Source organism: Rhinopithecus roxellana, chromosome 13 (assembly GCF_007565055.1).
Source record: "Rhinopithecus roxellana isolate Shanxi Qingling chromosome 13, ASM756505v1, whole genome shotgun sequence".
NCBI classification, from domain to species: domain Eukaryota; kingdom Metazoa; phylum Chordata; class Mammalia; order Primates; family Cercopithecidae; genus Rhinopithecus; species Rhinopithecus roxellana.
The window spans coordinates 120,616,040-120,642,468 of record NC_044561.1 but is presented as its reverse complement, the minus strand read 5'-3'; the positions used below and the strand labels follow the sequence as shown (position 1 = coordinate 120,642,468).

The following is a 26,429-nucleotide window of genomic DNA, read 5'->3' as shown; positions in this document are numbered from 1 at the left end:
GCTATTCGGGAGGCTGAGGCAGGAGAATGGCGCGAACCCGGGAGGCGGAGCTTGCAGTGAGCTGAGATCCGGCCACTGCACTCCAGCCTGGGCGACAGAGTGAGACTCCGTCTCAGAAAAAAAAAAAAAAAAAAAAAAGAATTGTATTATTTCTATTTACTGAGTGTTTCCTTTGACACTATGCTAAGCACTACATATAGATCATCTTGGGAGGTTGATACTTTATCAGTCCCATTTTGCAGATAGAGAAACTGAGGCTCAGAGAGATAAATAACTTGTTCAGGGTCAACCAGTAATAAAAACAGAAGAGCAGGATTTGAATTCATATCATTTGGACTCCAGTACCCAAGCTTTTCCTATCACATATGTGGTTACACTTTTCGTTTTTATTTCCAATCATTAGCTACCAGTAGCACAAGCCTAGGATCCCAGACTTATACCAGATCTGGGTGTTTGTATTTTGGCTTGTGTTCTTCCCGTGTTGCCCTGGCTAGCCTTGAACTCTTGGGTTCAAGCAGTTCTTCTGCCTCAGCCTCCTGAGTATCTGGGACCACAGGTGCGCACCATTGTGCCTGGCTGGACTTGTGTTTTTGATTGAACCCTGGTGGAGGCAGATATATTCCCCAATGATCCTGCTGATCCCCCATGCCCTGGGCTGTTCATGGCTCTGATACTTTTGCAGGTTTCTATTTGGTGTGTCCGGGTCGGACAGTGGCACCATTCACCGTGGCCATTGCTCTAGAATGAAGAGATTGCACAGACTTGGTTGGGTTTTCTTTCCTCTTTCCAAAAGTTTAGGATATAGTATTATTACCTACAGTATGATGGCATAACATATGGTTGGGAGCAGGAGCCGTAAATGGGTTAAATGGGGCCATTGTTAGAAATGTGCTTTTGCCCATTTTGTTTGTGAAATAAGAATTATGTGACTTTTCTCCTGACTCCTTTACCAGTGGAAGAGCAATGCACACCAAGTGGCAGTTGACTTTCTACATGAGTGCAGGGAACAAGAGGGAGGGCCGGGCACCCGGGTCACCTGGAGACAAGTGTGTCCCCCGCCTAGTGGAGCCATTGGCTTTCCTGTCCCAGCCAATGCCTGGCAGGCTAGTGACCCAGAGTGGCTAGATTTTCCGCTCTTTCATCAGAAGCCCCTGCTTTGATTTCTATGTGAAATTTCCTGATTTGTGAATTGGACAACGCATTTATAAATTAAAAGCAGACAAGATACCTTGTGGAGCAAACCAGTGCCTCTCCCATGAAACATGTCTGCAAGCTAGATGTGGCTTGTGGGCTGTTTGCAACCTCTGCTTTAAGGCTTTGGCTTATTTTCTTTGGCCTAGACACAAAGGATCAAGAACTTTAACGCTTTGGAAACCCAAGGGAAGAGTGTTGGTGGGGAGCCAGAAACGCAGGGTTCTGGCCTGGCCTCTGTCTTGTGTCCTAAGGCAGGTGATATCCCTGGGCCTCTGTTTTCTAATCTGTAAACTGGATCAGTTTGAACAGCTTATCCCTGCTGTTCCCATCCAGCCCTCTCATTCTCAGTAATCCCAATTAGTTATCAACGTTGCAAAAATCTGGCACCACATATTTAGGGCCATAGAAATTTAAAATTTCTGTTGGTAGGTCCTGTGTCTCCTTTGAATGTTAACAACCAAAACCCTCTCCAAAGGCAAGTGCAGCCATAGCCAGTTGCCACTTGGGTTTATTACTGGCCCCATTCAGGCCAATGTGATGTGATTTGAAATGTGCTTTTCTTATTCCAGCATTTGCTGTGGAAAGTGTTTGCATTTTTCGTCCTGCTCTTTATTTTGTGACTACGCCACATGCTGGGTTTTCTTTTTGAATTTAGGCATAAATGAAATCTCGGAAGATGTTTATACGGCTGTAGAGCACAGCGATTCGGAGGATTCTGAGAAGTCAGATAGTAGCGATAGTGAGTATGTCAGTGATGATGAGCAGAAGTCCAAGAACGAGCCAGAAGACGCAGAGGACAAAGAGCGTTGTCGGATGGACAAAGAGCCGTCTGCTGTTAAAAAAAAGCCCAAGCCCACAAACCCAGTGGAGATTAAAGAGGAGCTGAAAAGCACATCACCAGCCAGCGAGAAGACAGACCCTGGAGCAGTCAAGGACAAGGCCAGCCCTGAGCCTGAGAAGGACTTTTCTGAAAAGGCAAAGCCTTCACCTCACCCCACAAAGGATAAACTGAAGGGAAAAGATGAGACGGATTCCCCAACAGTCCATTTGGGCCTGGACTCCGATTCAGAGAGTGAACTTGTCATAGATTTAGGAGAAGACCATTCTGGGCGGGAGGGTCGAAAAAATAAGAAGGAACCCAAAGAACCGTCTCCCAAACAGGATGGTAAGTGATTGTATCCATTTCTAGTTTTCTTAATTTGGTTTAGAATCCTACCTCGTACACTTACTATCAAAAGTTATATGACCCTTTTTTTTTTTTTTTTTTTTTTTTTTTTTTTTTTTTTTTTGGAGACGGAGTCTCGCTCTGTCCCCCAGGCTGGAGTGCAGTGGCCCGATCTCAGCTCACTGCAAGCTCCGCCTCCCGGGTTCACGCCATTCTCCTGCCTCAGCCTCCCGGAGTAGCTGGGACTACAGGCGCCCACTACCTCGCCCGGCTAGTTTTTTTTGTATTTTTTAGTAGAGACGGGGTTTCACCGTGTTAGCCAGGATGGTCTCGATCTCCTGAGCTCGTGATCCGCCCGTCTCGGCCTCCCAAAGTGCTGGGATTACAGGCTTGAGCCACCGCGCCCGGCCTTGTTATATGACCCTTAAACAAACAAACCAAAAGTTATGTGACCCGCTAACACACTGAGAGACAGGCACAGTGAAGCTGTGTTTGGTTTAAGGTTACCTAGCTAGTCACAGAACAGGACCTGGACTCAAACACGGGCCTACCTACCTTTAACCTGCTCGGTATCCAATGTGATTGATTTTGAGTACAGAAAGAGAAGTCTCTTAGAAAATGGTGGTTACTTTTAGTGACCAAGTCATTTTTAGTCTGAGCAGCTTCTTCTCCAGTATGCTCATTTATTTCCCCAAAGTGTTTGGTAACATTTGGATCTTGTCAAATGGTCCTTCATTGCTCCATTCCACACACATCTCGTTCTCTTTTGACAAGTCTCAAATGGTTAGAAGTGTTCATTTCAAACTGGGCATGGTGGCTCACGCCCGTAAACCCAGTACTTTGGGAGGCCGAGGCGGGTGGATCATTTGAGGTCAGGAGTTCAAAACCAGCTTGACCTACATAGTGAAACCCCATCTCTACTAAAATACAAAAATTAGCCGGGCGTGGTGGCAGGTGCCTGTAATCCCAGCTACTAATGAGGGCGAGGCAGGAGAATCGCTTGAACCCAGGAGGCGGAGGTTGCAGTGAGCCGAGATTGCACCACTGCACTCCAGTCTGGGTGACAGAGCAAGACTCCCTCTCCAAAAAAAAAAAAAAAAAGAAGTGTTCATTTCAAAGGTTTGGATGATTGTAGCATCTCTTTCCTCCCCTCATGCCACCTAGGCATCTCCAAGTGTATTTTCTTACAATAGCAGGACACTGGGTGGGTGTGGTGCCAGAATACTGAGTGCTTCTTAGGGCACTAGAAAATGAAGTATGGTAGATACGTGATTGGCTTTTTTGGGGGGGGACAGACAGAGTTTGGCACTTGTCACCTAGGCTGGAGTGCCATGGCCCAATCTCGGCTCACTGCAACCTCTGTCTCCCGGGTTCAAGTGATTCTCCTGCCTCAGCCTCCCAAGTAGCTGGGAGTAGCCTCCCGCCACCACGCCTGGCTAATTTTTGTATGTTTAGTAGAAACAGGGTTTCACTATGTTGGCCAGGCTGTTCTCGAACAGCCACCCAGCTCGGCCTCCCAAAGTGGTGGGATTACAGGCATGAGCTACTGCGTCTGGCCGTATTGGCTGTTAATCTTTTAATCTTACTGCATTTAACTTAACCGAGTCCAGAGTTTCACAGCCTTGCACTCTGACAGTTTGCCCTGGAAAATTCTTAGTCCTGTGTATTGGAGGATGTTTTCCAGTATCCCTGGCCTCTACCAGCCAGATGGCAGCCTTACCTGCCCAGTTGTGGCAGTCACAAATGTGGCAACCAAATATTGTCAAATATCCCCTGAGTCTCAGAGGCTGCTGTTATATTCTGAACCAGCAGTGACACAGCGTAGTGCAGCCTGGGCATGTTAACAAGCCCTCCAAAGGGGTGTGTGAATGATCGGAAGGATGTCCTTCCCACTGACAAAGTATTCAGCACATTTTTCAGTTGGCTTGGCAAGTAGGTTAGAAGATTCAACATGCTCAGTAAAGACACTGAAGAATTAACTGAGGGCCTAGAAGAAACATTGCCCAAGGACAGATTACAGGTGGTTGTAGCCATAAAACCTTATGTGTGTGGCGAGTGACTTAAAGGATAGCCAGGTTTAAATCTTGACTGTGTCTAACTTCTATCAGGAGCTAACTTGTCAGTCAAACCCTTGAATAAGATGTGACTCCATGTCCTTTGGGATTTCTGTAGTCTGGTGGCTTAAAGCAAGTCAGGGATGGGCCTTGAGAATCTTTCTTCTGTGGTTATGGTCAACCTGGAACTGACCATCCATGGTCAATTCTGGAACCTCAACTGTCAGAATGAGAGAGGATTCCTGCATTTCAGCTAATGAGAATGTCTGTGAGAGATGCAGTGGAGGAAGAGAGAGATGCAGTTATATAAGGGAGGGAGGATAGGCCATCAAACCATCCTGACCCATCTGTTAGATTTATAGATGACCTCTGAAAAATATGAGTATGTTGTGGATCGGGGTTTGAGAGACTGTCTCTGTTGTTGCAGAGAACAATAGGAGTAGGAGTAGTATTTATTTCATGAGGATTGTAGGAATATTTGGGTGCAGATGGCAGTGCTCCTATGAATGACATATTTATACTGATCTTTCTTTCTGGAACTGATCTTTTGATTGATTGGTTTTATGCGTCCTACCTCTTCCAGAAAGAATTTGCAACAGATTGACAAGGATACATAACCATATGAAACAAGATGAAAATAAAGACATCCATGTAAAAGGAAAGTGAAAGTAGAATAGCAAGTGGTCTGGGGAAAGGTTTTATACAGAAATCTGTACTATTTCAACCTTCAGAGTTAGGGAAGTTGGCTCTGAAAGCAGAATGGGAAACACAGTACCTTAGAAGATCTCATACTTTCCGAAAAATAAAAAACCATTCTAGTTGATTAAAAGAAGTAGAGCTCTTCCTCACCCTGATGTGAGGAAGAGAATTCCTCCAGGAAGCTTTAGTAGATAGTGGACAATTAAGCTGAAGATGATTCTAAAACACAGTTCAGTTAGAGCAGCTTCCTAAGGCTTGGGGCAAAACCAACTGATCTTAAATTCAGAGCTGATGGTGGTTTGGGTCTTGAAAATTTTTCATGTCGGGCTCTGCTAGAGAGCATCTTTTCAATGATGTGTTTTCACTGAAGAGTTTAGTAAGTGAAGGGCATTTTGGATTGCGCTGTTGTGACCTCCAGCTCACCTTCCACTAGGGATGCAGCTTATGGGTAGAATATGAATCTTCAGATGGCAAAACAGCTTTTATAGCTAGTAACTTCAGAACAGAAGCAAAGAGAGTGCACTGAAAGACTCTTTGCTGTGCTTTCACTGGCACATTAGTAATTTCCATCCTTCTACAAAGGGGATGCTAATTTTTCTCTTAAAAAGTCCTTGCTCTATAAATGAAAAACAGTGACCAGTGACAGATTCAGGAATAAGTAGGTTAATTTGATAGGGCAGCTTCTCAGGTGCTGACCCTTAAAAAAATTCGCCCTTGTTTTTCGCTACAGGTGATTGATTATGTACTCCAAATTTCTGGGACAAATGAAATTTCTTATAGCCTCGTTTTGTCTCCATAAACCATCAGGATTCCTAGAAATTTAGATATTTTGGTATCTAAATAACTCCATACAATTTTAAGCCTGGAATCTTACCAGTTTATATACTCCAGTTCTTTATTTGGCAGAGAGCCAGCTGTGATCACTGCAGAGCAGTGATCTGCTCTGCCCTGCTGGCTGTTTCAGGAGAACAAATCAGGAGAGAGAAAACGACCATTTTGAGGTTGCCCTTCCGGTGGGGACACAGGCTAGCTAATCAGCAATAACAGTATATTTTTTGGTGATGTGGCAGGAAAGAAAGGCATTGAAGGCACTTATGCAGGTTAGAAGCTCTGCTAAGGCACTGCCCCATGCCCTCCTCTTAGAAGGGCCCAGTTCAACACCTCATCTGCACCTGGAAGAGGCGGGGACAGTGCCCCATATCTGGCAGGTGGCCCCGAAAGCACTGGAGTTCTTCACTGCAGGAAGCCTTCCTTCTGGACCCACCCTGGGCTCTTGCCGACCAGCTTGGCTGGATTCTCCTCTCTGGGGAAGTAGGAGGGCCAGCAACAAGTGATAACCATGGAGAACTCCCCCTGAAGTCAGAATAGTCAGCTTGTCTCTTCTCCTCCTTGGCTTCTTAAAACCCACAGCTTACTGAATGAAAATCCTTGGAGTAATCAAGCTCGTGTTTTTTTCTGGGTAATACTGATCTTAAAAAGACAGACATAGGCCAGGCACGGTGACTCACGCCTGTAATCCCAGCACTTTGGGAGGCTGAGGCAGGCGGATCACGATGTCAGGAGATCGAGACCATCCTGGCTAACACAGTGAAACCCCGCCTCTACTGAGAATACAAAAAATTAGCCGGGCATGGTGGTGGGCACCTGTAGTCCCAGCTACTCCGGAGGTTGAGGCAGGAGAATGGTGTGAACCCGGGAGGCAGAGCTTGCAGTGAGCCGAGATCACACCACTGCACTCCAGCCTGGGCAACAGAGCGAGACTCCGTCTTAAAAAAAAAAGTAAAATATATAAAAAAGACAGACATAATCCTTATTTAAAGGAGTTTGATGTCAGGGAGCATAGTCCAAGATCAGGGGTGCTGGCTTGTACCTGGGTGTGATGTGTGCTCCCCAGATATCCTCTCTGGGGCACAGGCTCACCTAACTGGGGGCTGAGGCCTGTGCATCCATAACTGAGCCACCTTTACAAATGAGCACCCATGTGGTCATCCCCTTTACCTGCTGCTCAAGTGCTTCTGGCTCTAACCTGACTTCCAGCCCCTCCTCCCTGCCTGTCCTCACTTACCCAAATGCTTTCTGTTCCTACACATATCTTGGCTGATGCTGTTCCCTCTAGATTCTCACTTTCCGCCTGTTGAAATCCTACCCTTTATTCCTTACCAGCCCAGCTCTTCCAAGATGACATACTCCATATGGCAATATTTTTCAAACGTGAGTCATTCACATTCATTGTCTTTCCCGTTCTCAAGTCCTGCTTGTATAAATTTTTGACTTAATATTTTTATTTAAAGAATCTGTTTTTTTTTTTTTTTTGAGATGGAGTCTCGCCCTGTCACCCAGGCTGGAGTGCAATGGGGCGGTTTCGGCTCACTGCAACCTCTGCCTCCCGGGTTCAAGCGATTCTCCTGCCTCAGCCTCCCGAGTAGCTGGGATTATAGGCACACACCAACACACCCAGCTAATTTTTTGTATCTTTAATAGAGATGGGGTTTCACCATGTTGGCCAGGCTGGTCTCAAACTCCTGACCTCGTGATCTGCCTGCTTCGGCCTCCCAAAGTGCTGGGATTACAGGTGTAAGCCACTGCAGCAGGCCAAGAATCTCATTGTTTAAACATATAATTAAGCACATTTAAAACGGGACACGGTAGCACATCCCATATAGTCCCAGCTACTCGGGAGGCTGAAGTGGCTCACTTGAGCCCAGCCTGGGCGATATAGCAAAACTGTCTCTCTTTAAAAAATCAAATAAAATAGGCGAGGCATGGTGGCTCACGCCTGTAATTCCAGCACTTTGGGAGGCCGAGGTGGGTGGTCATGAGGTCAGGAGTTAAAGACCAGCCTGGCCAAGATGGTGAAACTCCGTGTCTACTAAAAATAAAAAAAATTAGCTGGGTGTGGCAGCAGGCGCCTGTAATCCCGGGTACTCAGGAGGCTGAGGCAGGAGAATCCCTTAAACTCAGAGGGTGGAGTTTGCAGTGAGCCAAGATGGTGCCACTGCACTTCAGCCTGGGCAACAGAGTGAGATTCCATCTCAATAAATAAAATAAAATAAACTCTTTTTATTTATTTTTAATTTATTATTATTTTGAGACAGAGTCTCACCCTGTCACCCAGGCTGGAGTGCAATGGCATGGTCTCGGCTCCCTGCAACCTCTGCGTCCCGGGTTCAAGCAATTCTTCTGCCTCAGCCTCCCGAGTAGCTGGGATTACAGGCATGTGCCACCATACCCGGCTAATTTTTGTATTTTCAGTAGAGACGGGGGTTTCACTATGTTGGCCAGGCTGGTCTCGAACTCCTGACCTCGTGATCCACCCACCTCAGCCTCCCAAAGTGTTGGGATTACAGGCATGAGCCACTGTGCCCGGCCTATTAGTAATATTTTTTGAGAAGGAGTTTCATTCACTCTGCCTCACAGGCTGGAGTGCAGTGGCGCGATCTCGGCTCACTGCAACTTCTGCCTCCCGGGTTCAAGCAGTTCTCCTGCCTCAGTTTCCCAAGTGCACCACCACGTCCGGCTAAGTTTTTTGTATTTTTAGTAGAGACGGGATTTTGCCATGTTGGTCAGGCTGGTCTCAAACTCACCTCAAGTGATCCGCCCGCCTCAGCCTCCCAAAGTGCTGGGATTACAGGCGTGAGCCGCCATGCTTGGCCTCAATTTATTTTTTTATTAAAAAAATTCCCCCTGAAAAAACTATCTGTAAGTATAAACTCATTTTAGACTTGAACACCACCCAATAAGAACAGTAGCGCACAGTATACATAAAAGCTGGTGACAGGAATAAATCCAATCAAAACCAAAGCAATGCTATTCAATCCTAGATCAGTACCATTACGTTGGGGGAAGGTTCTGGCCTTGGGGCAGAATTTGTGTTCCTGGTATTGTCATGGCTATCAGTACCGCCTTCAGACTTTGCCCTGGAGGGAATCAGAAGAGATAAAAAGAATACTTTTCTTTCTGGGTGATTGAGTGTTACTTACTTCTTTGACCACTGGGAGGCCATCTGGTTCTTTGGAGTATTGCTTTCTACCTTCTCTAGCCAAAGAGTTTCTCTTCATCTCTGGATTCACTTCCGCTGGGCCTCTCTCAAGGTGCCAACTAGATTTTAACTTTGCGAAAAGGGCGTGAACATTGATTGAATCTGTTCGCCCACTGCGTTGTCCACTAGGTGTAGGGGAGCTTGAGCATAGGAGCCGGGTCTTGTTTGCCTCATTGTCCCCAGAGGTCTTGACTTGTATCTCAGATGTGAGCCGGCGCTCAGTAAAGGAGGCCGGTGCTCGTGGAGATGGAAGACGCTGCAGAAGTGGCCTCAGCGTTAGGTGAGAATGTACTCCTCCAGCGCGGTGTGCTTGGCACGTCGAATTTGTTCGGCTTTGCTGGCTTTCGTAGGTTTTACCCAGAACTTGCTGACGTCAAGACGCTGCAGGCGAACCTGAGTGAAATCCCGGTTTTTGTTTGTTTTTTCTTCATGCATTGGCTAGTTGTAGGTAAAGCTCCACCATCCACGACGGCGGGCAGCCAGTCTCCCCCGGAAACGCCGGTGCTCACCCGCTCTTCCGCCCAAACTCCCGCGGCTGGCGCCACAGCTACCACCAGCACGTCCTCCACGGTCACCGTCACGGCCCCGGCCCCCGCCGCCACAGGAAGCCCGGTGAAAAAGCAGAGGCCGCTTTTACCGAAGGAGACTGCCCCGGCCGTGCAGCGGGTCGTGTGGAACTCATCAAGTAAGTTTCAAACGTCCTCCCAAAAGTGGCACATGCAGAAGATGCAGCGTCAGCAGCAGCAGCAGCAGCAGCAAAACCAGCAGCAGCAGCCTCAGTCTTCCCAGGGGACGAGATATCAGACCAGACAGGCTGTGAAAGGTACCGAGCCTCCCCTTCTGTTCTCCGTGGCGCCCGCTCCCATTTTGCCACATCGACAGGAGAAAGTCATTGCTCTTTTATTTTTATTTTTTTCAGTTCTCGTTTGTTTCCCGGCCATTGTTTCTTGAAGGCCTTGCACATTTCATTTGGCATTATTTTTAAAAATTGTTTTGCTACTTTTTTACTTTCAAAAGGTTTTTTTGTTCATTTTATAAATTATACATGCATATATTCTCCTTAAAAGGGGGGCAGAAAGTTTCACATAAAAGTTTATTGTCCTGTTTACCTTCCATTTCATTCTCTCCCTTCCACAGTGACCAGTATCAACCGTTGTAAAAGCTTTTCTATGCATGTATGCATGTATATGTATATATACATATCTGTATGTATATATGTGCGTGTCATGTATATGATGCCATAAAATTAGTCCTTTTTCCCTTTTTTTTCTTTTTTAAAACATAAAAATGGTACCATACTTTTTTTTCCCACCCATTAGCATGTTTTGGAGGTCCATCCATGTCAGCACATACAGCCCCGCCTTGTTCTTTTGGACTGCTGCATAGTACTCCATAGTTTATTTAAAGCATTCCCCTCCTGATGGGCATTTAGGTTGCTTTCAGTATTTTTTCTACTGTGAGCAGTGCTGCAATGAATATCTTTGTATAAATTTCCTTGTGCACATGAGGGAACCTCTTGGAATTATTTTGGAAAAAGTACAGTGCGAGAAGTTGATAGCGAAGGTTACCTTAGTAACTGGAAATTCGTCACACACAAAAGATGAGCCAGCCTCGAGAACCACTTGCTGAAGTTGCAGAATCAGAACTCCCATCAGCCTTACAGGAGGCTCCATCTGGAGCTGAAATTAGGCCAAACACAGGGCTGATCTGACTGGTTGATACCAGTTTGCCTGGCTTTTGTGAGCATTGATGTAGATCTCTTTCTATCAGGAAACCTGCATCTAGATCCTCAAAGGCTGGGTTCTTCAACGGAAACTCATAGTGAGTGCACCCCTGTGAGTGGGGTTCGTGAGCAGCAGGACGTGAGGTTGAAAGGTGGCCAGGTCTTGAATTGGCCCTCAGTGAAACGCTTCAAAGGTGGCAAGGGAGTGGGTCCTGAAAAACTGGCCAGGCAAAATTGGGAGTACAGTTGGAGTAATCTTGGTGTTTAAAAAGTTGGTGGGGCAAAGCCAAGTCTAGGATATTTGAGATTGGAATTCCTGCTTCCTGTCTTCTGTCTTCGTATCTCGTAAGCAGGAGGCTTCCCCAGGGGAGTTTAATTGCTACCAAGAACAGGGTCGGGCGCAGTGGCTCATGCCTGTAATCCCAGCACTTTGGGAGGCCAAGACAGGCAGATCATTTGAGGCCAGGAGTTCAAGACCAGCCTGGCCAACATGGTGAAACTCCATCTCTACTAAAATGGAAAAAAACCCATAAAACTAGCCGGGCACATGCCTGTAACTCCAGCTACTCAGGAGGCTGAGGCGTGAGAATCCCTTGAACCTTGGAGGTGGAGGTCGCAGTAAGCTAAGATTGCGCCATTGCATTCCAGTCTGGGCAACAATGAGACTGTCTCAGAAAAAAAAAAACCAAAGAAACAAACAAACAAACAAAAAAAAACAAAAAAGAGTGCTGCCAAAAAGAGGCTCATTGCTTCAGATAGTCTTACGCCAAAGTAGAGCCTAGTTAAAGGGGTAAAGACAGATTTAAATCGGTAATACACTACTGTAATGGGGCAAGAGTCTAACATAAACTGAAATTAACTTTGATTTGTACAGAGGTGATTGGGCATTTTAAAGGGAGAATGAGGGAGTAGGGATGGGAGCAAGTCATTGAAGTTAAACATCACAGAAGCAAGATGAGGGGTTGGTCTTTGTGAAACCCATCTCGATTTGCTAACGGGTACTTAGTGAAGTTGGGCCCCTACTCTCCCATAGAGACTGGGATGCTGAAGTCCTGTCTTCAGGTGTTGGCTGGAAGAAAACTGTCAGTTATTTTGCCAGCATTGAGTTTTCCCAGGCAGGTGCTTTAAGTGGGGGTTGGGGTCATCCTAGCATGCACTCTTGAGCTCTTAGAAACTGTCAATGTTTACTCAAGTCTTTCCAGGCCAAGGTTAGGGCCTAGTCGAGAAACCTGGATAGAGTTTGGTCAAGGGGAGCATCTTTGTCATTTAAAAGTAGAAAAGTTCTCAGGACGTATATTAGGGGCTTTGCTTCTACACCACCGCTCTATGCTACGACGGGTCCTTCCCACGTGGGATAATCAGGATGCTTTGCCTTCCTAGCTGTCCAGCAGAAGGAGATCACACAGAGCCCGTCCACGTCCACCATCACCCTGGTGACCAGCACACAGTCATCGCCCCTGGTCACCAGCTCGGGGTCCACGAGCACCCTTGTGTCCTCAGTGAACGCTGACCTGCCCATCGCCACCGCCTCAGCCGATGTCGCCGCTGATATTGCCAAGTACACTAGCAAAGTGAGTGGATGGGAGAGCTGCCGCAGAGACGGCAGGCAACTGGCAGGTTGCCGGAACCTTGGCCTTGCGAGGGGAAGCATGAGCGTCTTAACCACGTAGGCTTTAGGGAGTGGTTAGGAAGGAAGACCCTTTTTTTTTAAAAACAGAATCTCCAAGACCACTTTCTTTCATTTGGGTCTAACAGAGAAACATTAGAATGGACTGAATCTTAATCCAAGTGGGCTTAGATTCTAAAGTCAGTTTATAAAGTGCAAATGACATATAATCAGAATTACCTTCGAGAATTCAAGTCACTCGTTAAGGCACTGGAACACATGACTGATCCTTCAGTGAACAACTGACTAGGGGTTTGATTTGCATTTAGAGCTTTGCATGTGGAGCAGACGTGACAGAGTCTTAAACATGAGACTGGCAAGGTGAAATGCCCGCACTTTAATTTTTCCAGGAATCAAGATGGATGAGGAGGGGGACCGAGGGGACCCTATTAAGTGGCCTGGTGGCCAGAATTGCCTGTTGTGGGCAAACTCATGGTCACTGTCTCAGCACAGGCCCCTTCTTTTTTTCTCTTAATTTGCCAAGTGCTTTTTTTGTTTGTTTGTTTGTTTGTTTTTTTTGAGATGGAGTCTCACTCTGTTGCCCAGGCTGGAATGCAGTGGCATGATCTCGTCTCACTGCACCCTCCGCCACCTGGGTTCAAGCAATTCTCCTGCCTCAGCCTCCCAAGTAGCTGGGACTACAGGCACGCGCCACCATGCCTGGCTAATCTTTGTATTTTTAAAGTAGAGATGGGGTTTCGCCATATTGGCCAGGCTGGTCTCAAACTCCTGACCTCGGGTGATCCACCCACCTCGGCCTCTCAAAGTGCTGGGATTACAAATGTGAGCCACCACGCCCGGCCTGCCAAGTGCTTTTATGGTCATTGTTGAATTCAGGTAGTTACCATCTGCGGTTCTCAGCGTCATGTGAGAGTGCCCTGTACTGATGTACTGTGTACGTTGTCATTAGACCACATTAGTAATAATAACCATCAGAATGTCAGCTCCGCAAAGGCAGGGATTTTGGTCTGTTCTGCTCACTGCCAAGGCCTAGAACAGTGCCTGGCATGCAGTAAGTGCTTGACACATAGTTGGGCTTTCTTTTTATTGGCCTCAGTTATTATCAATAACTTAACAATAGCTATTGATTTATAATCTGAGATTATTTAGTAAATTACTAAGTAGGTAATAATTTACTCTTTACTGATGAGTAGATTACTAATACTGATGAGTAAACAGTTCTGGTTTTCAGAGAGAATGGATGAAAATAATTGAGGATGGTTGTTTCTAGAATTCTTTCTCTTTTAAAAATGCAAACAGGGTCTCATTTTGTTGCCCAGGCTGGTCTCAAACTCCTGATCTTCCTACCTAGGCCTCCCAAAGCGTTGGGATTACAGGTGTGAGCCACCACACCCAGCCTGTTTCTAAAATTCTTATAGTCTTACTGATAAAGAATTAGCTTTATTATATTGAGTTAAGGGAAGAGGAATCTTTTTAAATTCTCAATGGTGAGAGAAATATATACGAATTTTTTTTTTTTTTACCCAAATGAGTTTTCATTGGTTATGTTTCTTTTTATTTCTTCTGTGTAGGTGTAATTGTTATCTATTGCTACAGAACAAATTGCCACAAAACTTAGCAACTTTAAACAGCACACACCTATATTATCCTACAGTGTTTGTGGGTCAGGAATCTGGGCCCGGCTTCACAGGGCTCTCCACTTCAGGATCTCTTGCAGTTGCAGTCATGGTGTCTGCAAGGGTTTGGGACTCACACAAAGGCTCAACTGGGATCCACTCTCCTGGTCATTTAGGTGGTGACCAGCAAGATTCACTTCCTTGAGGGCTGGTGGTCTGGGCCACCCTCAGTTCCCTGCCATGTGGGCCTCCCCAGCATGGCAACTTGGTTCATCAAAACCAGCAATGGAGACTGGGCACGGTGGCTCACACCTATAATCCCAGCATTTTGGGAGGCCAAGGTGGGTGGATTGCATGAGCTCAGGAGTACAAGACCAGCGTGGATAACGTGGTGAAACCTCGTCTCTACTAAAATACAAAAAATCAGCCTGGCATGATGATGTGCGCCTATAGTCCCAGCTACTCAGGAGGCTGGTACATAAGACTTGCTTGCACCTGGGAGGTGGAGGTTACAGTGAACCGAGATCGTGCCACTGCACTCCTGCCTGGGCGACAAAGCAAAACTCTGTCTCAAAAGCCAGCAATGGAGAGAGCCTGCTGGCAAGACAGAAGTCACAGGCTTACTTAGGCCAGTCACAGAAGTGATACCCCATTACCTTTGCTGTATTCCATTGGTTAGAAGCAAGTTGCTAGGTCAGAGGGAGGGGATTACAGATGGGCACAAAATAGTACTAGGTTGGGATCATCAGCAGCCTTCCCACCACGTAAGGTAGCAATATATCTGCATGGTATTTCTTCTGGGCTAGATGCGGTCCTAAGCACTTTTTTATGTTACTTACTCAGTCTTCTTTGACAAATTGATGAAGTGTAGGTACTGTTATCAGCCCAATTTTATAGATGAGAAAACTGAAGCCCAGTGATGTTACACAGTGTGTCTAGGGTCACAGGCTAGTGAACGGCCAAGCTGGACTTTGAATGATAGCAGCCACGCCCTAGAGAGCGTGCACTTAACCTGGCTTTGAGCTGCGTTGTGCGTTTCAAACAAGCCTGCTGATCACAAATGTTCGTGCCACAAACTGTTGCCACACGACTTCTATAAGCATCTGCTCTTAGGATTCAGTGTGGCTGTTTGAGCCAGTGGCTGTAACCACAGCACTTTGGAAGGCTCAAGTGGGAGGATCATTTGAGGCCAGGAGTTTAAGACCAACCTGAGCAAGACACGGAGATCATGTCATGTCTTTACAAATAAAAAAAAATTAGCTGGGCATGGTGGCACATGCCAGTAGTCTCAGCTATTCAGGAGGCTGAGATGGGAGGATTACTTGAGCCCAGAAGTTTGAAGCTGCAGTGAGCTCCGATTGCACCATTGCACTCCAGCCTGGGTGGACAGAGCGGGACTCTTGTCTCAAAAAAAAAAAAAAAAAAAAAAAAAAGGCCTGGTGCAGTGGCTCACGCCTGGAATCCTAGTATTTTGGAGCAGTGGCTCACGCCTGGAATCCTAGTATTTTGGAAGGCCCAGCTGGGTGGATCACCTAAGGTCAGGAGTTCAAGACTAGCCTGGCCAACATGACGAAACCCCGTCTCTACTAAAAATACAAAAATTGGCCTGGCGTGGTGGCAGGCACCTATAAACCCAGCTACTCAGGAGGCTGAAGCAGGAGAATTGCTTGAACCCAGGGAGTGGAGGTTGCAGTGAGCCGAGATTGTGCCACTTCACTCCAGCCTAAGGGACAGAGTGAAACTCCGTCTCAAAAAAAAAAAAAAAAAAAAACACACAGTACCAAACAGACTTATTGCTAAAGTGATCTGTAGGATTCTGTAGGATTATTAGAGAATTGAAAGGGGGTAATTTTTTCGTTAGTGATTTAAGTAGGTGTGTGGTTTTGCCTGAATGATCTCTTGTTCTACCTTCAGTTCTCCTTACATCACCTTCCCTTGATTTGGTCCCAGCTGTTGGCTCATGAATGGGAAAGCTGAGGCCTGCTGAGTGGATCTGATTAGTGGTTTGCAGGAAGGCTGTTTTCTTAGCTCCTGCAACCCTTTTAATTCTGTTACCTTCTGCATCCCGTTGGTTCTTTAAAAAGTTATTTAAAAAAATTTTTTTTTTTAGAGATGGGGTCTTACCCGGCTAATTTTGTATTTTTAGTAGATACGGAGTTTCACCATGTTGGCCAGGCTGGTCTTGAACTACTGACTTCAGGTGATTCGCCTGCCTTGGCCTCCCAAAAGTGCTGGGATTATAGGCGTGAGCCACTGTGCCTGTCCAGGAATGATTTTTTTGATAGGTGTTTTCTTTGAAGTTAAAAAAAATGAACACAGTGACATTTTTTGGGAGCTGATGAACTTTTCCTGTCTCTGAGGTGACCTGGAGTGGAAGATGCAGTTCTGTGTGTTTTGGCAGAGTGATATTCTTTACTGATGTTGAAGTCATTGCTATATTTGGAAGTTTAGAGTAAAAGGCAGTCCATGAATGCATGATATCTTTGAAATGGAATGTGACCATTGCATTAGCAATGTACTGAATTTCGCCCACTTTCTAAAGTTTTCTTGTAAAGCCATTTAGTTGTAATTTTTAAAACGGACACGGTGGGTGCAACAGAGCAAGGAGACAAGTGCAGGAGGCTGCAAAGCTGAGTGTTTTTACTGGCAGTGGCCTGGTGTGGACTCCACAGCAAGCTGAGAGTGGAAATCTTAACAGAGATTTTATTCATTTTACTCCATTTTGGGGCGAATTTGGGCCTACTATTTTGGGGCTTGGCAGCAATTATGCAATTGCATACTTGTATGAATTTCTTTTTCTTTAAAAATAAGACGAATGGGTATTTCTTTATGAACACCTACTCTGTGGCAGGTAACGAGACACAGTCCTTGCGTGTTTTTTTTCATTTAATCCTCCTGCACACCCTACCAGGGGGGCATGCAGTTCTTTTTTTTTTTGTGGGGAAACCGAGGCTTAGAGGTTATGGATAGTGAGGCATCAGATACAAGGCTGCTCTTTGTCCCGCCTTCTCCCTGAATTGGGGCATCTAGAAAGCGCTGGAGAGACTTTGTACCAGTCAAGCCGGGCCTGAGACAGAGCCTGATCTCCTGTCCCCCCCTCTTTCTGCTGTGATGGGGGAAGGGTCAGCTGGCAGGTGGGAGGTAGAAGAGAAATTCATCCTACGAACATAGTCAGAAAATCCCTGGGTGCCTGCTGCATGGACCTTAGCTGATGTCACCAACTGGCTGATGCCTTCAAGGGTCAGATAGTTAAAGAAAAAGAATATGGGAAATGAACTGCAAAGACAATGTCCTGACTGAAGGCATTAAAATTGACAAACCAGCCATATCTGTAAAATGGACTATAAAAAGGAATGAAGTTCCGCTCCTGCTGCAACACGGATGCGTGAATCACAGAGGACCTTGAGTTGTGTGATTCCATTTATATGAAATGTCCAGACTGAGCAAATGTGGAGAGACAGAAGATCAGTGGTTGTCAGTGGCTGGGGGAGGGGGGATGGGATACCGGGAAGTGAAGACTAAGGCCAGGCGGAGTGGGATTTTCTTTCTTTCTTTCTTTCTTTTTTTTTTTTTGAGACGGAGTCTCGCTCTGTTGCCCAGGCTGGAGTGCAGTGGCCTGATCTCAGCTCACTGCAAACTCCGCCTCCCGGGTTTACGCCATTCTCCTGCCTCAGCCTCCCGAGTAGCTGGGACTGCAGGCGCCCGCCACCTCGCCCGGCTAGTTTTTTGTATTTTTTAGTAGAGACGGGGTTTCACCGTGTTAGCCAGGATGGTCTCAATCTCCTGACCTGGTGATCCGCCCGTCTCGGCCTCCCAAAGTGCTGGGATTACAGGTTTGAGCCACTGCGCCTGGCCTGGAGTGGGATTTTCTTTACGGGATAATGAAAATGTTGTGAAATGATTGTGGTGATAGATACACAACGCTGGGGTACTAAAAGCCATTGAATTGTATACTTTAAATGAATGAATGGTGTAGTATATGCATATACCTCAACAAAACATTGCTGGTTTTTTAAGGGGAAATAATGAAAACCAAAACAGTAATTCCTCTCTCGAACATACCTTACTGGCCAAATAAAAGACATCTGGGGGTCGGGCACGGTGGCTTCAGCACTTTGGGAGGCCAAGGTGGGTGGATTACTTGAGGTCAGGAGTTCAAGACCAGCCTGACCAAATGGTGAAACCCCGTCTCTACTAATAAAGTAGAAAAAAAATTTGCTGGGTGTAGTGGTGTGCGCTTGTAATCCCAGCTACTTGGGAGGCTGAGGCAGGAGAATCGCTTGAACCTGGAGGCGGAGGTAGCAGTGAGCCAAGATCGCGCCACTGCACTCCAGCCTGGGTGACAGAGTGAGACTCCATCTTAAAAACAAAGAAACAAAAACAAACGAAAAAAAAAACACCACACATCTGGGGGCCAAATTTGGCTTCTCCAGTTTCAGCCAAACTGTGGTATAGAAACTAGCTTTATGTGGGTATGGAAACTAGCTTTATGGTTATGAAGTGGCACCACAATGCAATACATGAAATTTGTTGGAAATTTTTACCCCGTTAATGTTGGGGTTTCTTAACCTCAATGCTGGTGACATTTTGGGCTCAAATGTTGTTGTTTTTTGTGCGGGGTCCTTGTGTGCATTTAGCATGGTTTAGGTAGGAAGTTTAGCAGCGTCCCTGCCTCCACCCTCCAGATGCCAGTAGCAGCTCCTTCTCCTCGCTCCTGCACCTGTCATGACAACCAGAAATGCCCAGTGTCTCATGTGGGACAAAATTGCCCTGAGTTGAGAACCTCTGCTTTATACAGATAGATTTTAGGTATTTGTCACCAGGAAAAGCCTCCAAGAAGTGATCAGCTGAATTGTTTCTGTTTTTATCTTTCAGATGATGGACGCAATAAAAGGAACAATGACAGAAATATACAACGATCTTTCTAAAAACACTACTGGAAGCACAATAGCTGAGGTCAGAGGTGACACATGAATTCCTTATTTGCTAAGAGTGTTTTATGGGCTGCTTTAAAGGTGATACCATGAAGAAGCTTCTCTGGAAACCCCTCTTGGATCCTGACTTGGTCACTAAGCTGGCTCTACTTGATGAGGGTATTTTTTCCTTTAGCCAGTCAGCTGGGGCTGTGGAGACATGCCCTGCTTTGTGTGATCATTTCTAATAAAACAGCCAAAACCAGAGCTTCAGTTAACCTATTGGTGAAACTGGATACCAGTTCTTTTTGCTTCATGTAAAACTGGCTCCTGAATCTTCTCTATAAGTTTGGACTTTTTAATACAAGTGCTTCTTGTTGTTCAATACTTTGTATACTGGAGTCTCCATAATTATGTAATTGCATAGAGAAGAAAGTGGTTAAGACATTTCATTGGCTGGGTGTGGTGGCTGTAATCCCAGCGCTTTGGGAAGTTGTGGTAATCCCAGCACTTTGGGAATCCTGAGGATTGCTTGAGGCTAGGAGTTTGAGACCAGCCTGCACAACATAGTGAAACCCATTTCTACAAAAATTTTTAAAAAACAAGCAGGAGATGGTGGTGTGTTCTGTAGGAGGCTGAGGCAGGAGGATTGCCTGAGCCCAGGAGTTTGAGGCTACAGTAAGTTGTGATTGTGCCACTATACTCCAGCCTGGGAGACAGAATGAGACCCTGTCTCTTAAGGAGGAAAAAAAAAAGCTATCCACTTATAAAGCGTCCACTTATAAAAATATACCTCTGAACTTCCCCCTTAGGCTAATTCCCTATCAGGGCTTGGAGAGTGGGCCACTTCCCGGTTGTCTGTGGATGGTACAGTGTGGGCCAGATACAAACAGGTTATCTGGTGAAATGACAAGTGGCAGGACTTACAGAGGTCATCTAAGGTGATGTTGGAGAACTGTGGGAATCCTTTACAGAGCTATTGACCTTTTAGGACTTGGCAGCATTAGGCTGGTGCTCAGATGAAGAGGAAGGCAACCTTGTGGTTCCTTAAACAGAAAACATTGTGAATACAAAGATTTAAGAGAGGCCCCAAGAAAAATCAATGAATCCCCTTGAATAGTTTTGCAAATATGACCTTTATGATTATGCTTCGGACATCAAATAAGAAGTTGCTTTAGAAACAACTTCATTCTTGTTTGTATACATTGTAAGAATTGGTGTGTGGTTGAAAATACGGTTCATAATATCTCACCTGAAACCTTGGATCTGGATGTATGCCAGAAGTTTTTTGGATTTTAGAGAGGTAATATGCAACCCCCCACAATTAGAGACACCATTTCTGCAATGAAATGTGATTGTTCACGCTACATAAATAAATCAGGTTTTCTCGGCCTTAGTTATACTGACGTTTGCACCAGGTACTTTTCTGTTGTGGGGCTGCCCGGTGCATTGTAGGATGTTGAGCAGCATCCCTGGCCTCTACACTCACATGCGAGCAACACTGCTCAATTGTGATAACCACAAATGACTCCAGACATTCTCATGACAGGGAGAGTACTCGAAATTGCCCTGGTTGAGAACTACTGTGATAATTAAACACTGTTTATTATTATTTTTTAAATTAATTTTTTTTTTTTTTTTTTTTTTTGGAGACAGAGTCACCCAGGTTGCAGCATAGTGGCATGATCTTGGCTCACTGCAACCTCCACCTCCCAGGTTCAAATGATTCTCGTGCCTCAGCCTCCCAAGAGCTGGGATTACAGGTGTGCGCCACCATGCCCGGCTAATTTTTGTATTTTTAGTAGAGATGGGGTTTCACCATGTTGATCAGGCTGGTCTCTAACTCCTGACCTCAAGTGATCTGCCTACCTCGGCCTCCCAAAGTGCTAGCATTACAGGTGCAAGCCACCGCACCTGGCCAAAACACTGTTTAATTAGTTTCCTCTCAGATCAGGTTGAGTTTATTTTCCCTTCAAAATGAGTTTGGCCCCAAAGTCACACCTCCCCTGCCCAGAAATACCCTTTGGTTTTCAGAGATGTCAGGCTTTGGAATTTCAGGTGAATAAGTGTGGATCGCACCATCTAAATGTTGTTATGTAAGAGCGAAAATCCAGCTATCTTTGTATTTGTTTCATATTTATAGACCAAAATCCTAATCAAACCCTTAATATATTATTTATATGAAAGTCTGGTCCCTGTCACTTTAAGTGACTTTCCCTCGTGCCAGTATTTCTTGGAATTGATGGACTGTTTATACTTGGTTTTCTGAACCAGTGTTTCTGGTGAATTTGGGTTCATTCAGTAGTACTCACCTCTCTGAACTACAGTTGTGGGAAGGTTAGCATGATTCCGGTACCCCTCACAGCCAGCCATGGTTGAGCTTCTGAAACCTGCGGGTGAACTGCATGAGACAGCTTTTGAAGATGCTCGCTCTCCCTCTTCCAGATTCGCAGACTGAGGATCGAGATAGAGAAGCTCCAGTGGCTGCACCAGCAAGAGCTTTCCGAAATGAAACACAACTTGGGTAAGGCCTGACACTTTGGTTTGGACTGAGGAGGGTTTTGTGTGTGAACTTCTTTGCACCTCTGGAGTCAAGCCCAGATGTGAGTGCAGTTAAAATTAGGCTAGGATTGTATGACTTGTAGGGAGACCACAGAATCCTAAGAGTCTGGCCTGGAGAAACCAGGTATAAGAGCGGGTGTTGGTGGGAGCCCCCCTTTCCTCTGTTCAGAACACCAGCCTCAACAATAAAATAATGAGGATTGGTCAGGCACAGCAGCTCACACCGTAATTCCAGCCCTTTGGGAGGCCCAAATGGGAGGATCACCTGAGCCCAGAAGTTCAAGGCCAGCCTGGGTAATCTGGCGAAACCCCATCTCTACACAAAATTTTAAGCCATTAGCTGGGCCTGGTGGTATGCTCCAGTGGTCCCAGCTGCTTGGGAGGCTGAGGAAGGAGGATCACTTGAGCCTGAGAAAAGTCGAGGCTGCAGTGAACTTAACTAATTTCATCACACAAACTGTTGTGATAAGGGATCTGTTATATCCCTGGTTTTCCTTTTCTTTTTTTCACACTCTGCATGCTGTGGATATATCCCCAGTTTTCAAGGGAAGAAACCGGCATGTTGAGGAAGTTATTCAAGGTGACATGGCCACAGTTCAAGTCTGGGCACTCTTCACCCTATTCATCATTGAGTGCCGGGTCCTTTAACAATATCTGGATGCTTCCCGTGCACTGCTCACTGTGAAGAAAGATACTTTATTGGTCCCTGGATTAGATTGACAGATGTTTTGGCCCATCATTCTGTATAGATAAGCTTTTCCCCAAAGGTAGGAGTGATTGCTTCAGATCCTCACGTAGTATCAGATGGGCTGCTGGCAGCAGCAGAACTCTTAGGTTGAGGACCCATGCCCAGATGTGCCTACCTGCTCACCTGTGGTCTGCATCGAAGTCACAGACATGAATCCTTTCAGAGCCCCCTGGAGAGGAGCCCTTGGTTCATTCTTTCTGGACGCTTATTTGGTTGTTGTTGCTTCTTCTCGTTTGCCTTTTTTTTTTTTTTTTTTTTTAAAAAAAAAAGACAGAGTCTTACTCTTGTTTCCCATGCTGGAGTACAGTGATGTAATCTAGGCTCACTGCAGCCTCTGCCTCCCAGGTTCAAGTGATTCTCCTGCCTCAGCCTCCCAAGTACCTGGAATTACGAGTGTGCGCCACCATGCCTGGCTAAGTTTTGTACTTTTAGTAGAGACGGGGTTTCAGCATGTTGGCCAGGCTGGTCTCAAACTCCTGGCCTCAAGCGATCTACCCACCTCGGCCTTCCAAAGTGCTGGGATTACGGATGTGATCCACTGCCCCTGCCACCACTTCTTGTTTTTCTAATAAAATCAGGGAATCTTACTTTCATAAAGTCCTTTTCTTTTTATGTGTTGACTATACATTTGAAAAAATTACCTGTGGGCTGGCCAGAACTTAGCTATATTTTGCAGGCCCATAGTTAAAGGTAGTTTGATTGACTCGAAGGTTCTGTCTGGCCACAAGTAGTTAACTTCTTTATGAGGGATTAATTTTCTTTTATAAAGTTCAGGAAGAGTATTTGAAGGAATTGAGGGACCATTTCCCTCCTCTCCTCTCCCCTCCCCTCCCCTTCTGTCCCTTCCCCTCTCTTGTCAATGGAGTTTCACTCTTGTTGCCTAGGCTGGAGTGCAATGGCATGATCTCAGCTCACTGCAACCTCCACCTCCTGGGTTCAAGCAATTCTCCTGCCTCGGCCTCCCAAGTAGCTGGGATTATAGGCACTCACCGCTGCGCCCAACTAATTTTTGTATTTTTAGCAGAGACAGGGTTTCACCATGTTGGCCAGGCTGGTCTCGAACTCTTGACCTCAGATGATCCATCCACCTTGCCCTTCCAAAGTGCTGGGATTATAGGCATGAGCCACTGCACCCGGCCTAGTTTTCTTTTATTACAGCCTGCAGGTCACTCCTAAATGAATACCTGTGGGGTTACTGAAGTAAAATTAGAGAAATCTTGGTAGACTGAGTAGGTTCATAGTTGTCCTGTTAGTATAATCTTCAACCACTGTCCCATCTGGATCCAGTGCCACAAGAGATGCCTACAAGAAAGCATGCCTGAGTTCTAGGCCCAGCTAGCTGTGTGCCTCAGTTTCCTCATCTGTGAAAGAGGTAGAATAGTAGTACTTACCCCGTAGGATTATTAGGATGAGGGTTACTTGAGTTAATATTTATGAAGTTCTTAGAACAGTGCCTCCATGTAGTGGGTGCTATATAGGTATAGATTGATGGGGGGAAACGGTTTATGTTAATGAATATTAGGATGGAAAGTGAGTTTTGGTGGCAGTTGTTTCAAGGGTTACTTTGAGGAATTCCCAGAATGTCGTCTGGTGTTGAAAATCCTCTGGGGCTGCAGTTGTCTCCACGCTGGGCGCCTCATGTCCACTCTCAACAGGCAGCACCATCTGGTCTCTATGATGAATGCCCTATTTACAGATGAAGACTCGGGCTAGGTTATTGCCCATGGGCACACAGCCAGGGCTTCTCCCAGCCTGGTCTTGCACCCACGTCTGCCTGAATCTGGGGGCAGGATTCGCCCCACAGCCCAGGCTGGGGTCAGGTGATGAGCAGTGTTCCTTCCCCTCCTCCACCAGAGCTGACCATGGCGGAGATGCGTCAGAGCCTGGAGCAGGAGCGGGACCGGCTCATCGCCGAAGTGAAGAAGCAACTGGAGCTGGAGAAGCAGCAGGCGGTGGATGAGACCAAGAAGAAGCAGTGGTGTGCCAACTGCAAGAAGGAGGCCATCTTTTACTGCTGTTGGAACACCAGCTACTGTGACTACCCCTGCCAGCAAGCCCACTGGCCTGAGCACATGAAGTCCTGCACCCAGTCAGGTAATGCACTGTGGGACTGCCTCCCATCCTGGGCTGCAGTGGCTGGGCATTGGTCTTCCCTGTGGACCTCAGGGGTCTCAGGGCTAATTGACAAGGGAGGTTGCCTGGTTTCTGGTCACTTTCACTCAAAAACAATTTTGTCTCTTACACATAGGTGAGCAGCATGCAGGCACATAGCTAAGACTTGAGCCAGGGACATTTTGAACCTTTGATTTTTGCAGAACCCTTGATCTCTTCTCAGGCCTAAAATGTCAGTAGTACTGAAGTTGAGACACTGTGGGGTTTTTTTTTGGCAGTAATGGACTTGTGGCTTTAGATAATATAGATTCCCAATTTCTTCATTAAGTAAAAAGTGTTGGTTTGGAACTAACCTGTCTTTGACACTGCTGTAATATTTGTAGTTACCCTTTCCAACATAGAACAAGCAGTCCCCAGGCCTACAGCTTCCATCAGGAAGCACTATCTAGTTAGAATTTATCAATTCTTTTTTTTTTTTTTTTTTTTTTGGAGACAGAGTTTTACTCTTGTTGCCCAGGCTGGAGTGCAGTGGCGTGATCTTGGCTCACCGCAACCTCTGCCTCCTGGGTTCAAGTGATTTTCCTGCCTCAGCCTCCCGAGTAGCTGGGATTATAGGAATACGCCACCACGCCCGGCTAATTTTTTGTATTTTTAGTAGAGATGGGGTTTCTCCATGTTGGTCAGGCTGGTCTTGAACTCCTGACCTCAGGTGATCTGCCCACCTCGGCATCCCAAAGTGTTGGGATTACAGGCGTGAGCCACTGCGCCCGGCATCAATAATATTTTATAAATTATTATTACTATTATTTTGAGACAGAGTTTTGCTCTTGTCCCCCAAGCTGGAATGTAGTGGTGTGATCTCGGCTCCCTGCAACCCCGCCTCTTGGGTTCAAGTAATTCTCCTGCCTCCGCCTCCCGGGTGGCTGGTATTACAGGCACACATCACCATGCCCAGCTAATTTTTGTATTTTTAGTAGAGACAGGGTTTTGCCATGTTGGCCGGGCTGGTCTTAAACTCCTGACCTCAAGTGATCTGCCTGCCTTGGCCTCCCAAAGTACTGGGATTACAGGCGTGAGCCACCATTCCCAGCCTATAGGTGATTTTTTACAGTTACCTTTTATTTGTGGCAAATGATACTAGCTTTGTATGGTTGGAATTAAACGCTTCCGTTTTAAAGAATTTCAAGTGTCACATAAATAATACAATAAGGTAGTATGTCTACAGATGGGCAAAATTTGCAAAGATGGTACATAAATGACTCAAGTGTGAGCTTGACCAGGGGTTAGTAAACCTTTTCTGTGAAGGGCGAGAGTGAATATTTTAGGCTTTGTATACCATGTGGTTTCTGTTGCTACTACTTAACTCTGCTGTTGCAGTGCAGAAGCAATCTTAGATGATATGTAAATGGATGGACATAGATGATATGTAAATGGATGGATATGGCTGTCTGCCAATAAAACAGGCAGCGCTAGCTTGCCAGCTCTTGCTCTAGACAAATCTGTTTTTTTATTATTTTGTAAAAGGCAATATTGGAGCATACCTTGCCCTGTTCTTTAGTCTTTTGGGAGATGTCTTCTTTGTAGAGACTTTTGGTCTCTTACTGGAGTAAAGTCTCTGTGTTTTCCCTATGTTCTGGAATGTGTCTGATAAGGCTTTTGCTGTTTTGCCAAGATGGCCAAAATGTCCTTTGGCTTTCCTTTTTTTGTGATATAATTACATCTGTTCTTCCTAAATTCCTCCCCAACGCCCTGTTTTTCTATGTGTCCAAGTTTCTGCCATCTCCAGATGCTCTGGGCCTCTGACAGCATGTGGCCTTTCATGTGGTTTTCCTGTCCCACCTTAGAAGGAAGCAAGCCCCTGCGGCTAAAAATACAGGTCTCCACCTAGAAATTACTAAATAGAGTAACTCTAAATTGGCAGTTACAGGTGGGCTCTTGTTGATGGGCTTTGTTTGTTCCAAGAGTATACTTTCATCC

General features: G+C 45.9%; 1 protein-coding gene across 14 annotated transcripts in view; it reads left to right on the top strand.

Annotated features, from left to right (window-relative positions):
- Window positions 1-26,429, top strand: part of ZMYND8 (zinc finger MYND-type containing 8) — a 154,798-nt gene that overhangs the window by 115,834 nt on the left and 12,535 nt on the right. For 9 of the 14 annotated variants that reach the window (XM_010384159.2, XM_030914213.1, XM_030914211.1 and 6 more), the window contains 6 exons: window positions 1,850-2,359; window positions 9,594-9,974; window positions 12,255-12,445; window positions 18,993-19,073; window positions 21,476-21,554; window positions 24,195-24,434. In XM_010384159.2, coding sequence (XP_010382461.1) covers window positions 1,850-2,359; window positions 9,594-9,974; window positions 12,255-12,445; window positions 18,993-19,073; window positions 21,476-21,554; window positions 24,195-24,434 — 1,482 coding nt within the window. The remainder of the gene's footprint in view (window positions 1-1,849; window positions 2,360-9,593; window positions 9,975-12,254; window positions 12,446-18,992; window positions 19,074-21,475; window positions 21,555-24,194; window positions 24,435-26,429) is intronic. The other 5 variants (XM_010384163.2, XM_010384161.2, XM_010384162.2 and 2 more) reach the window with 1 other exon arrangement.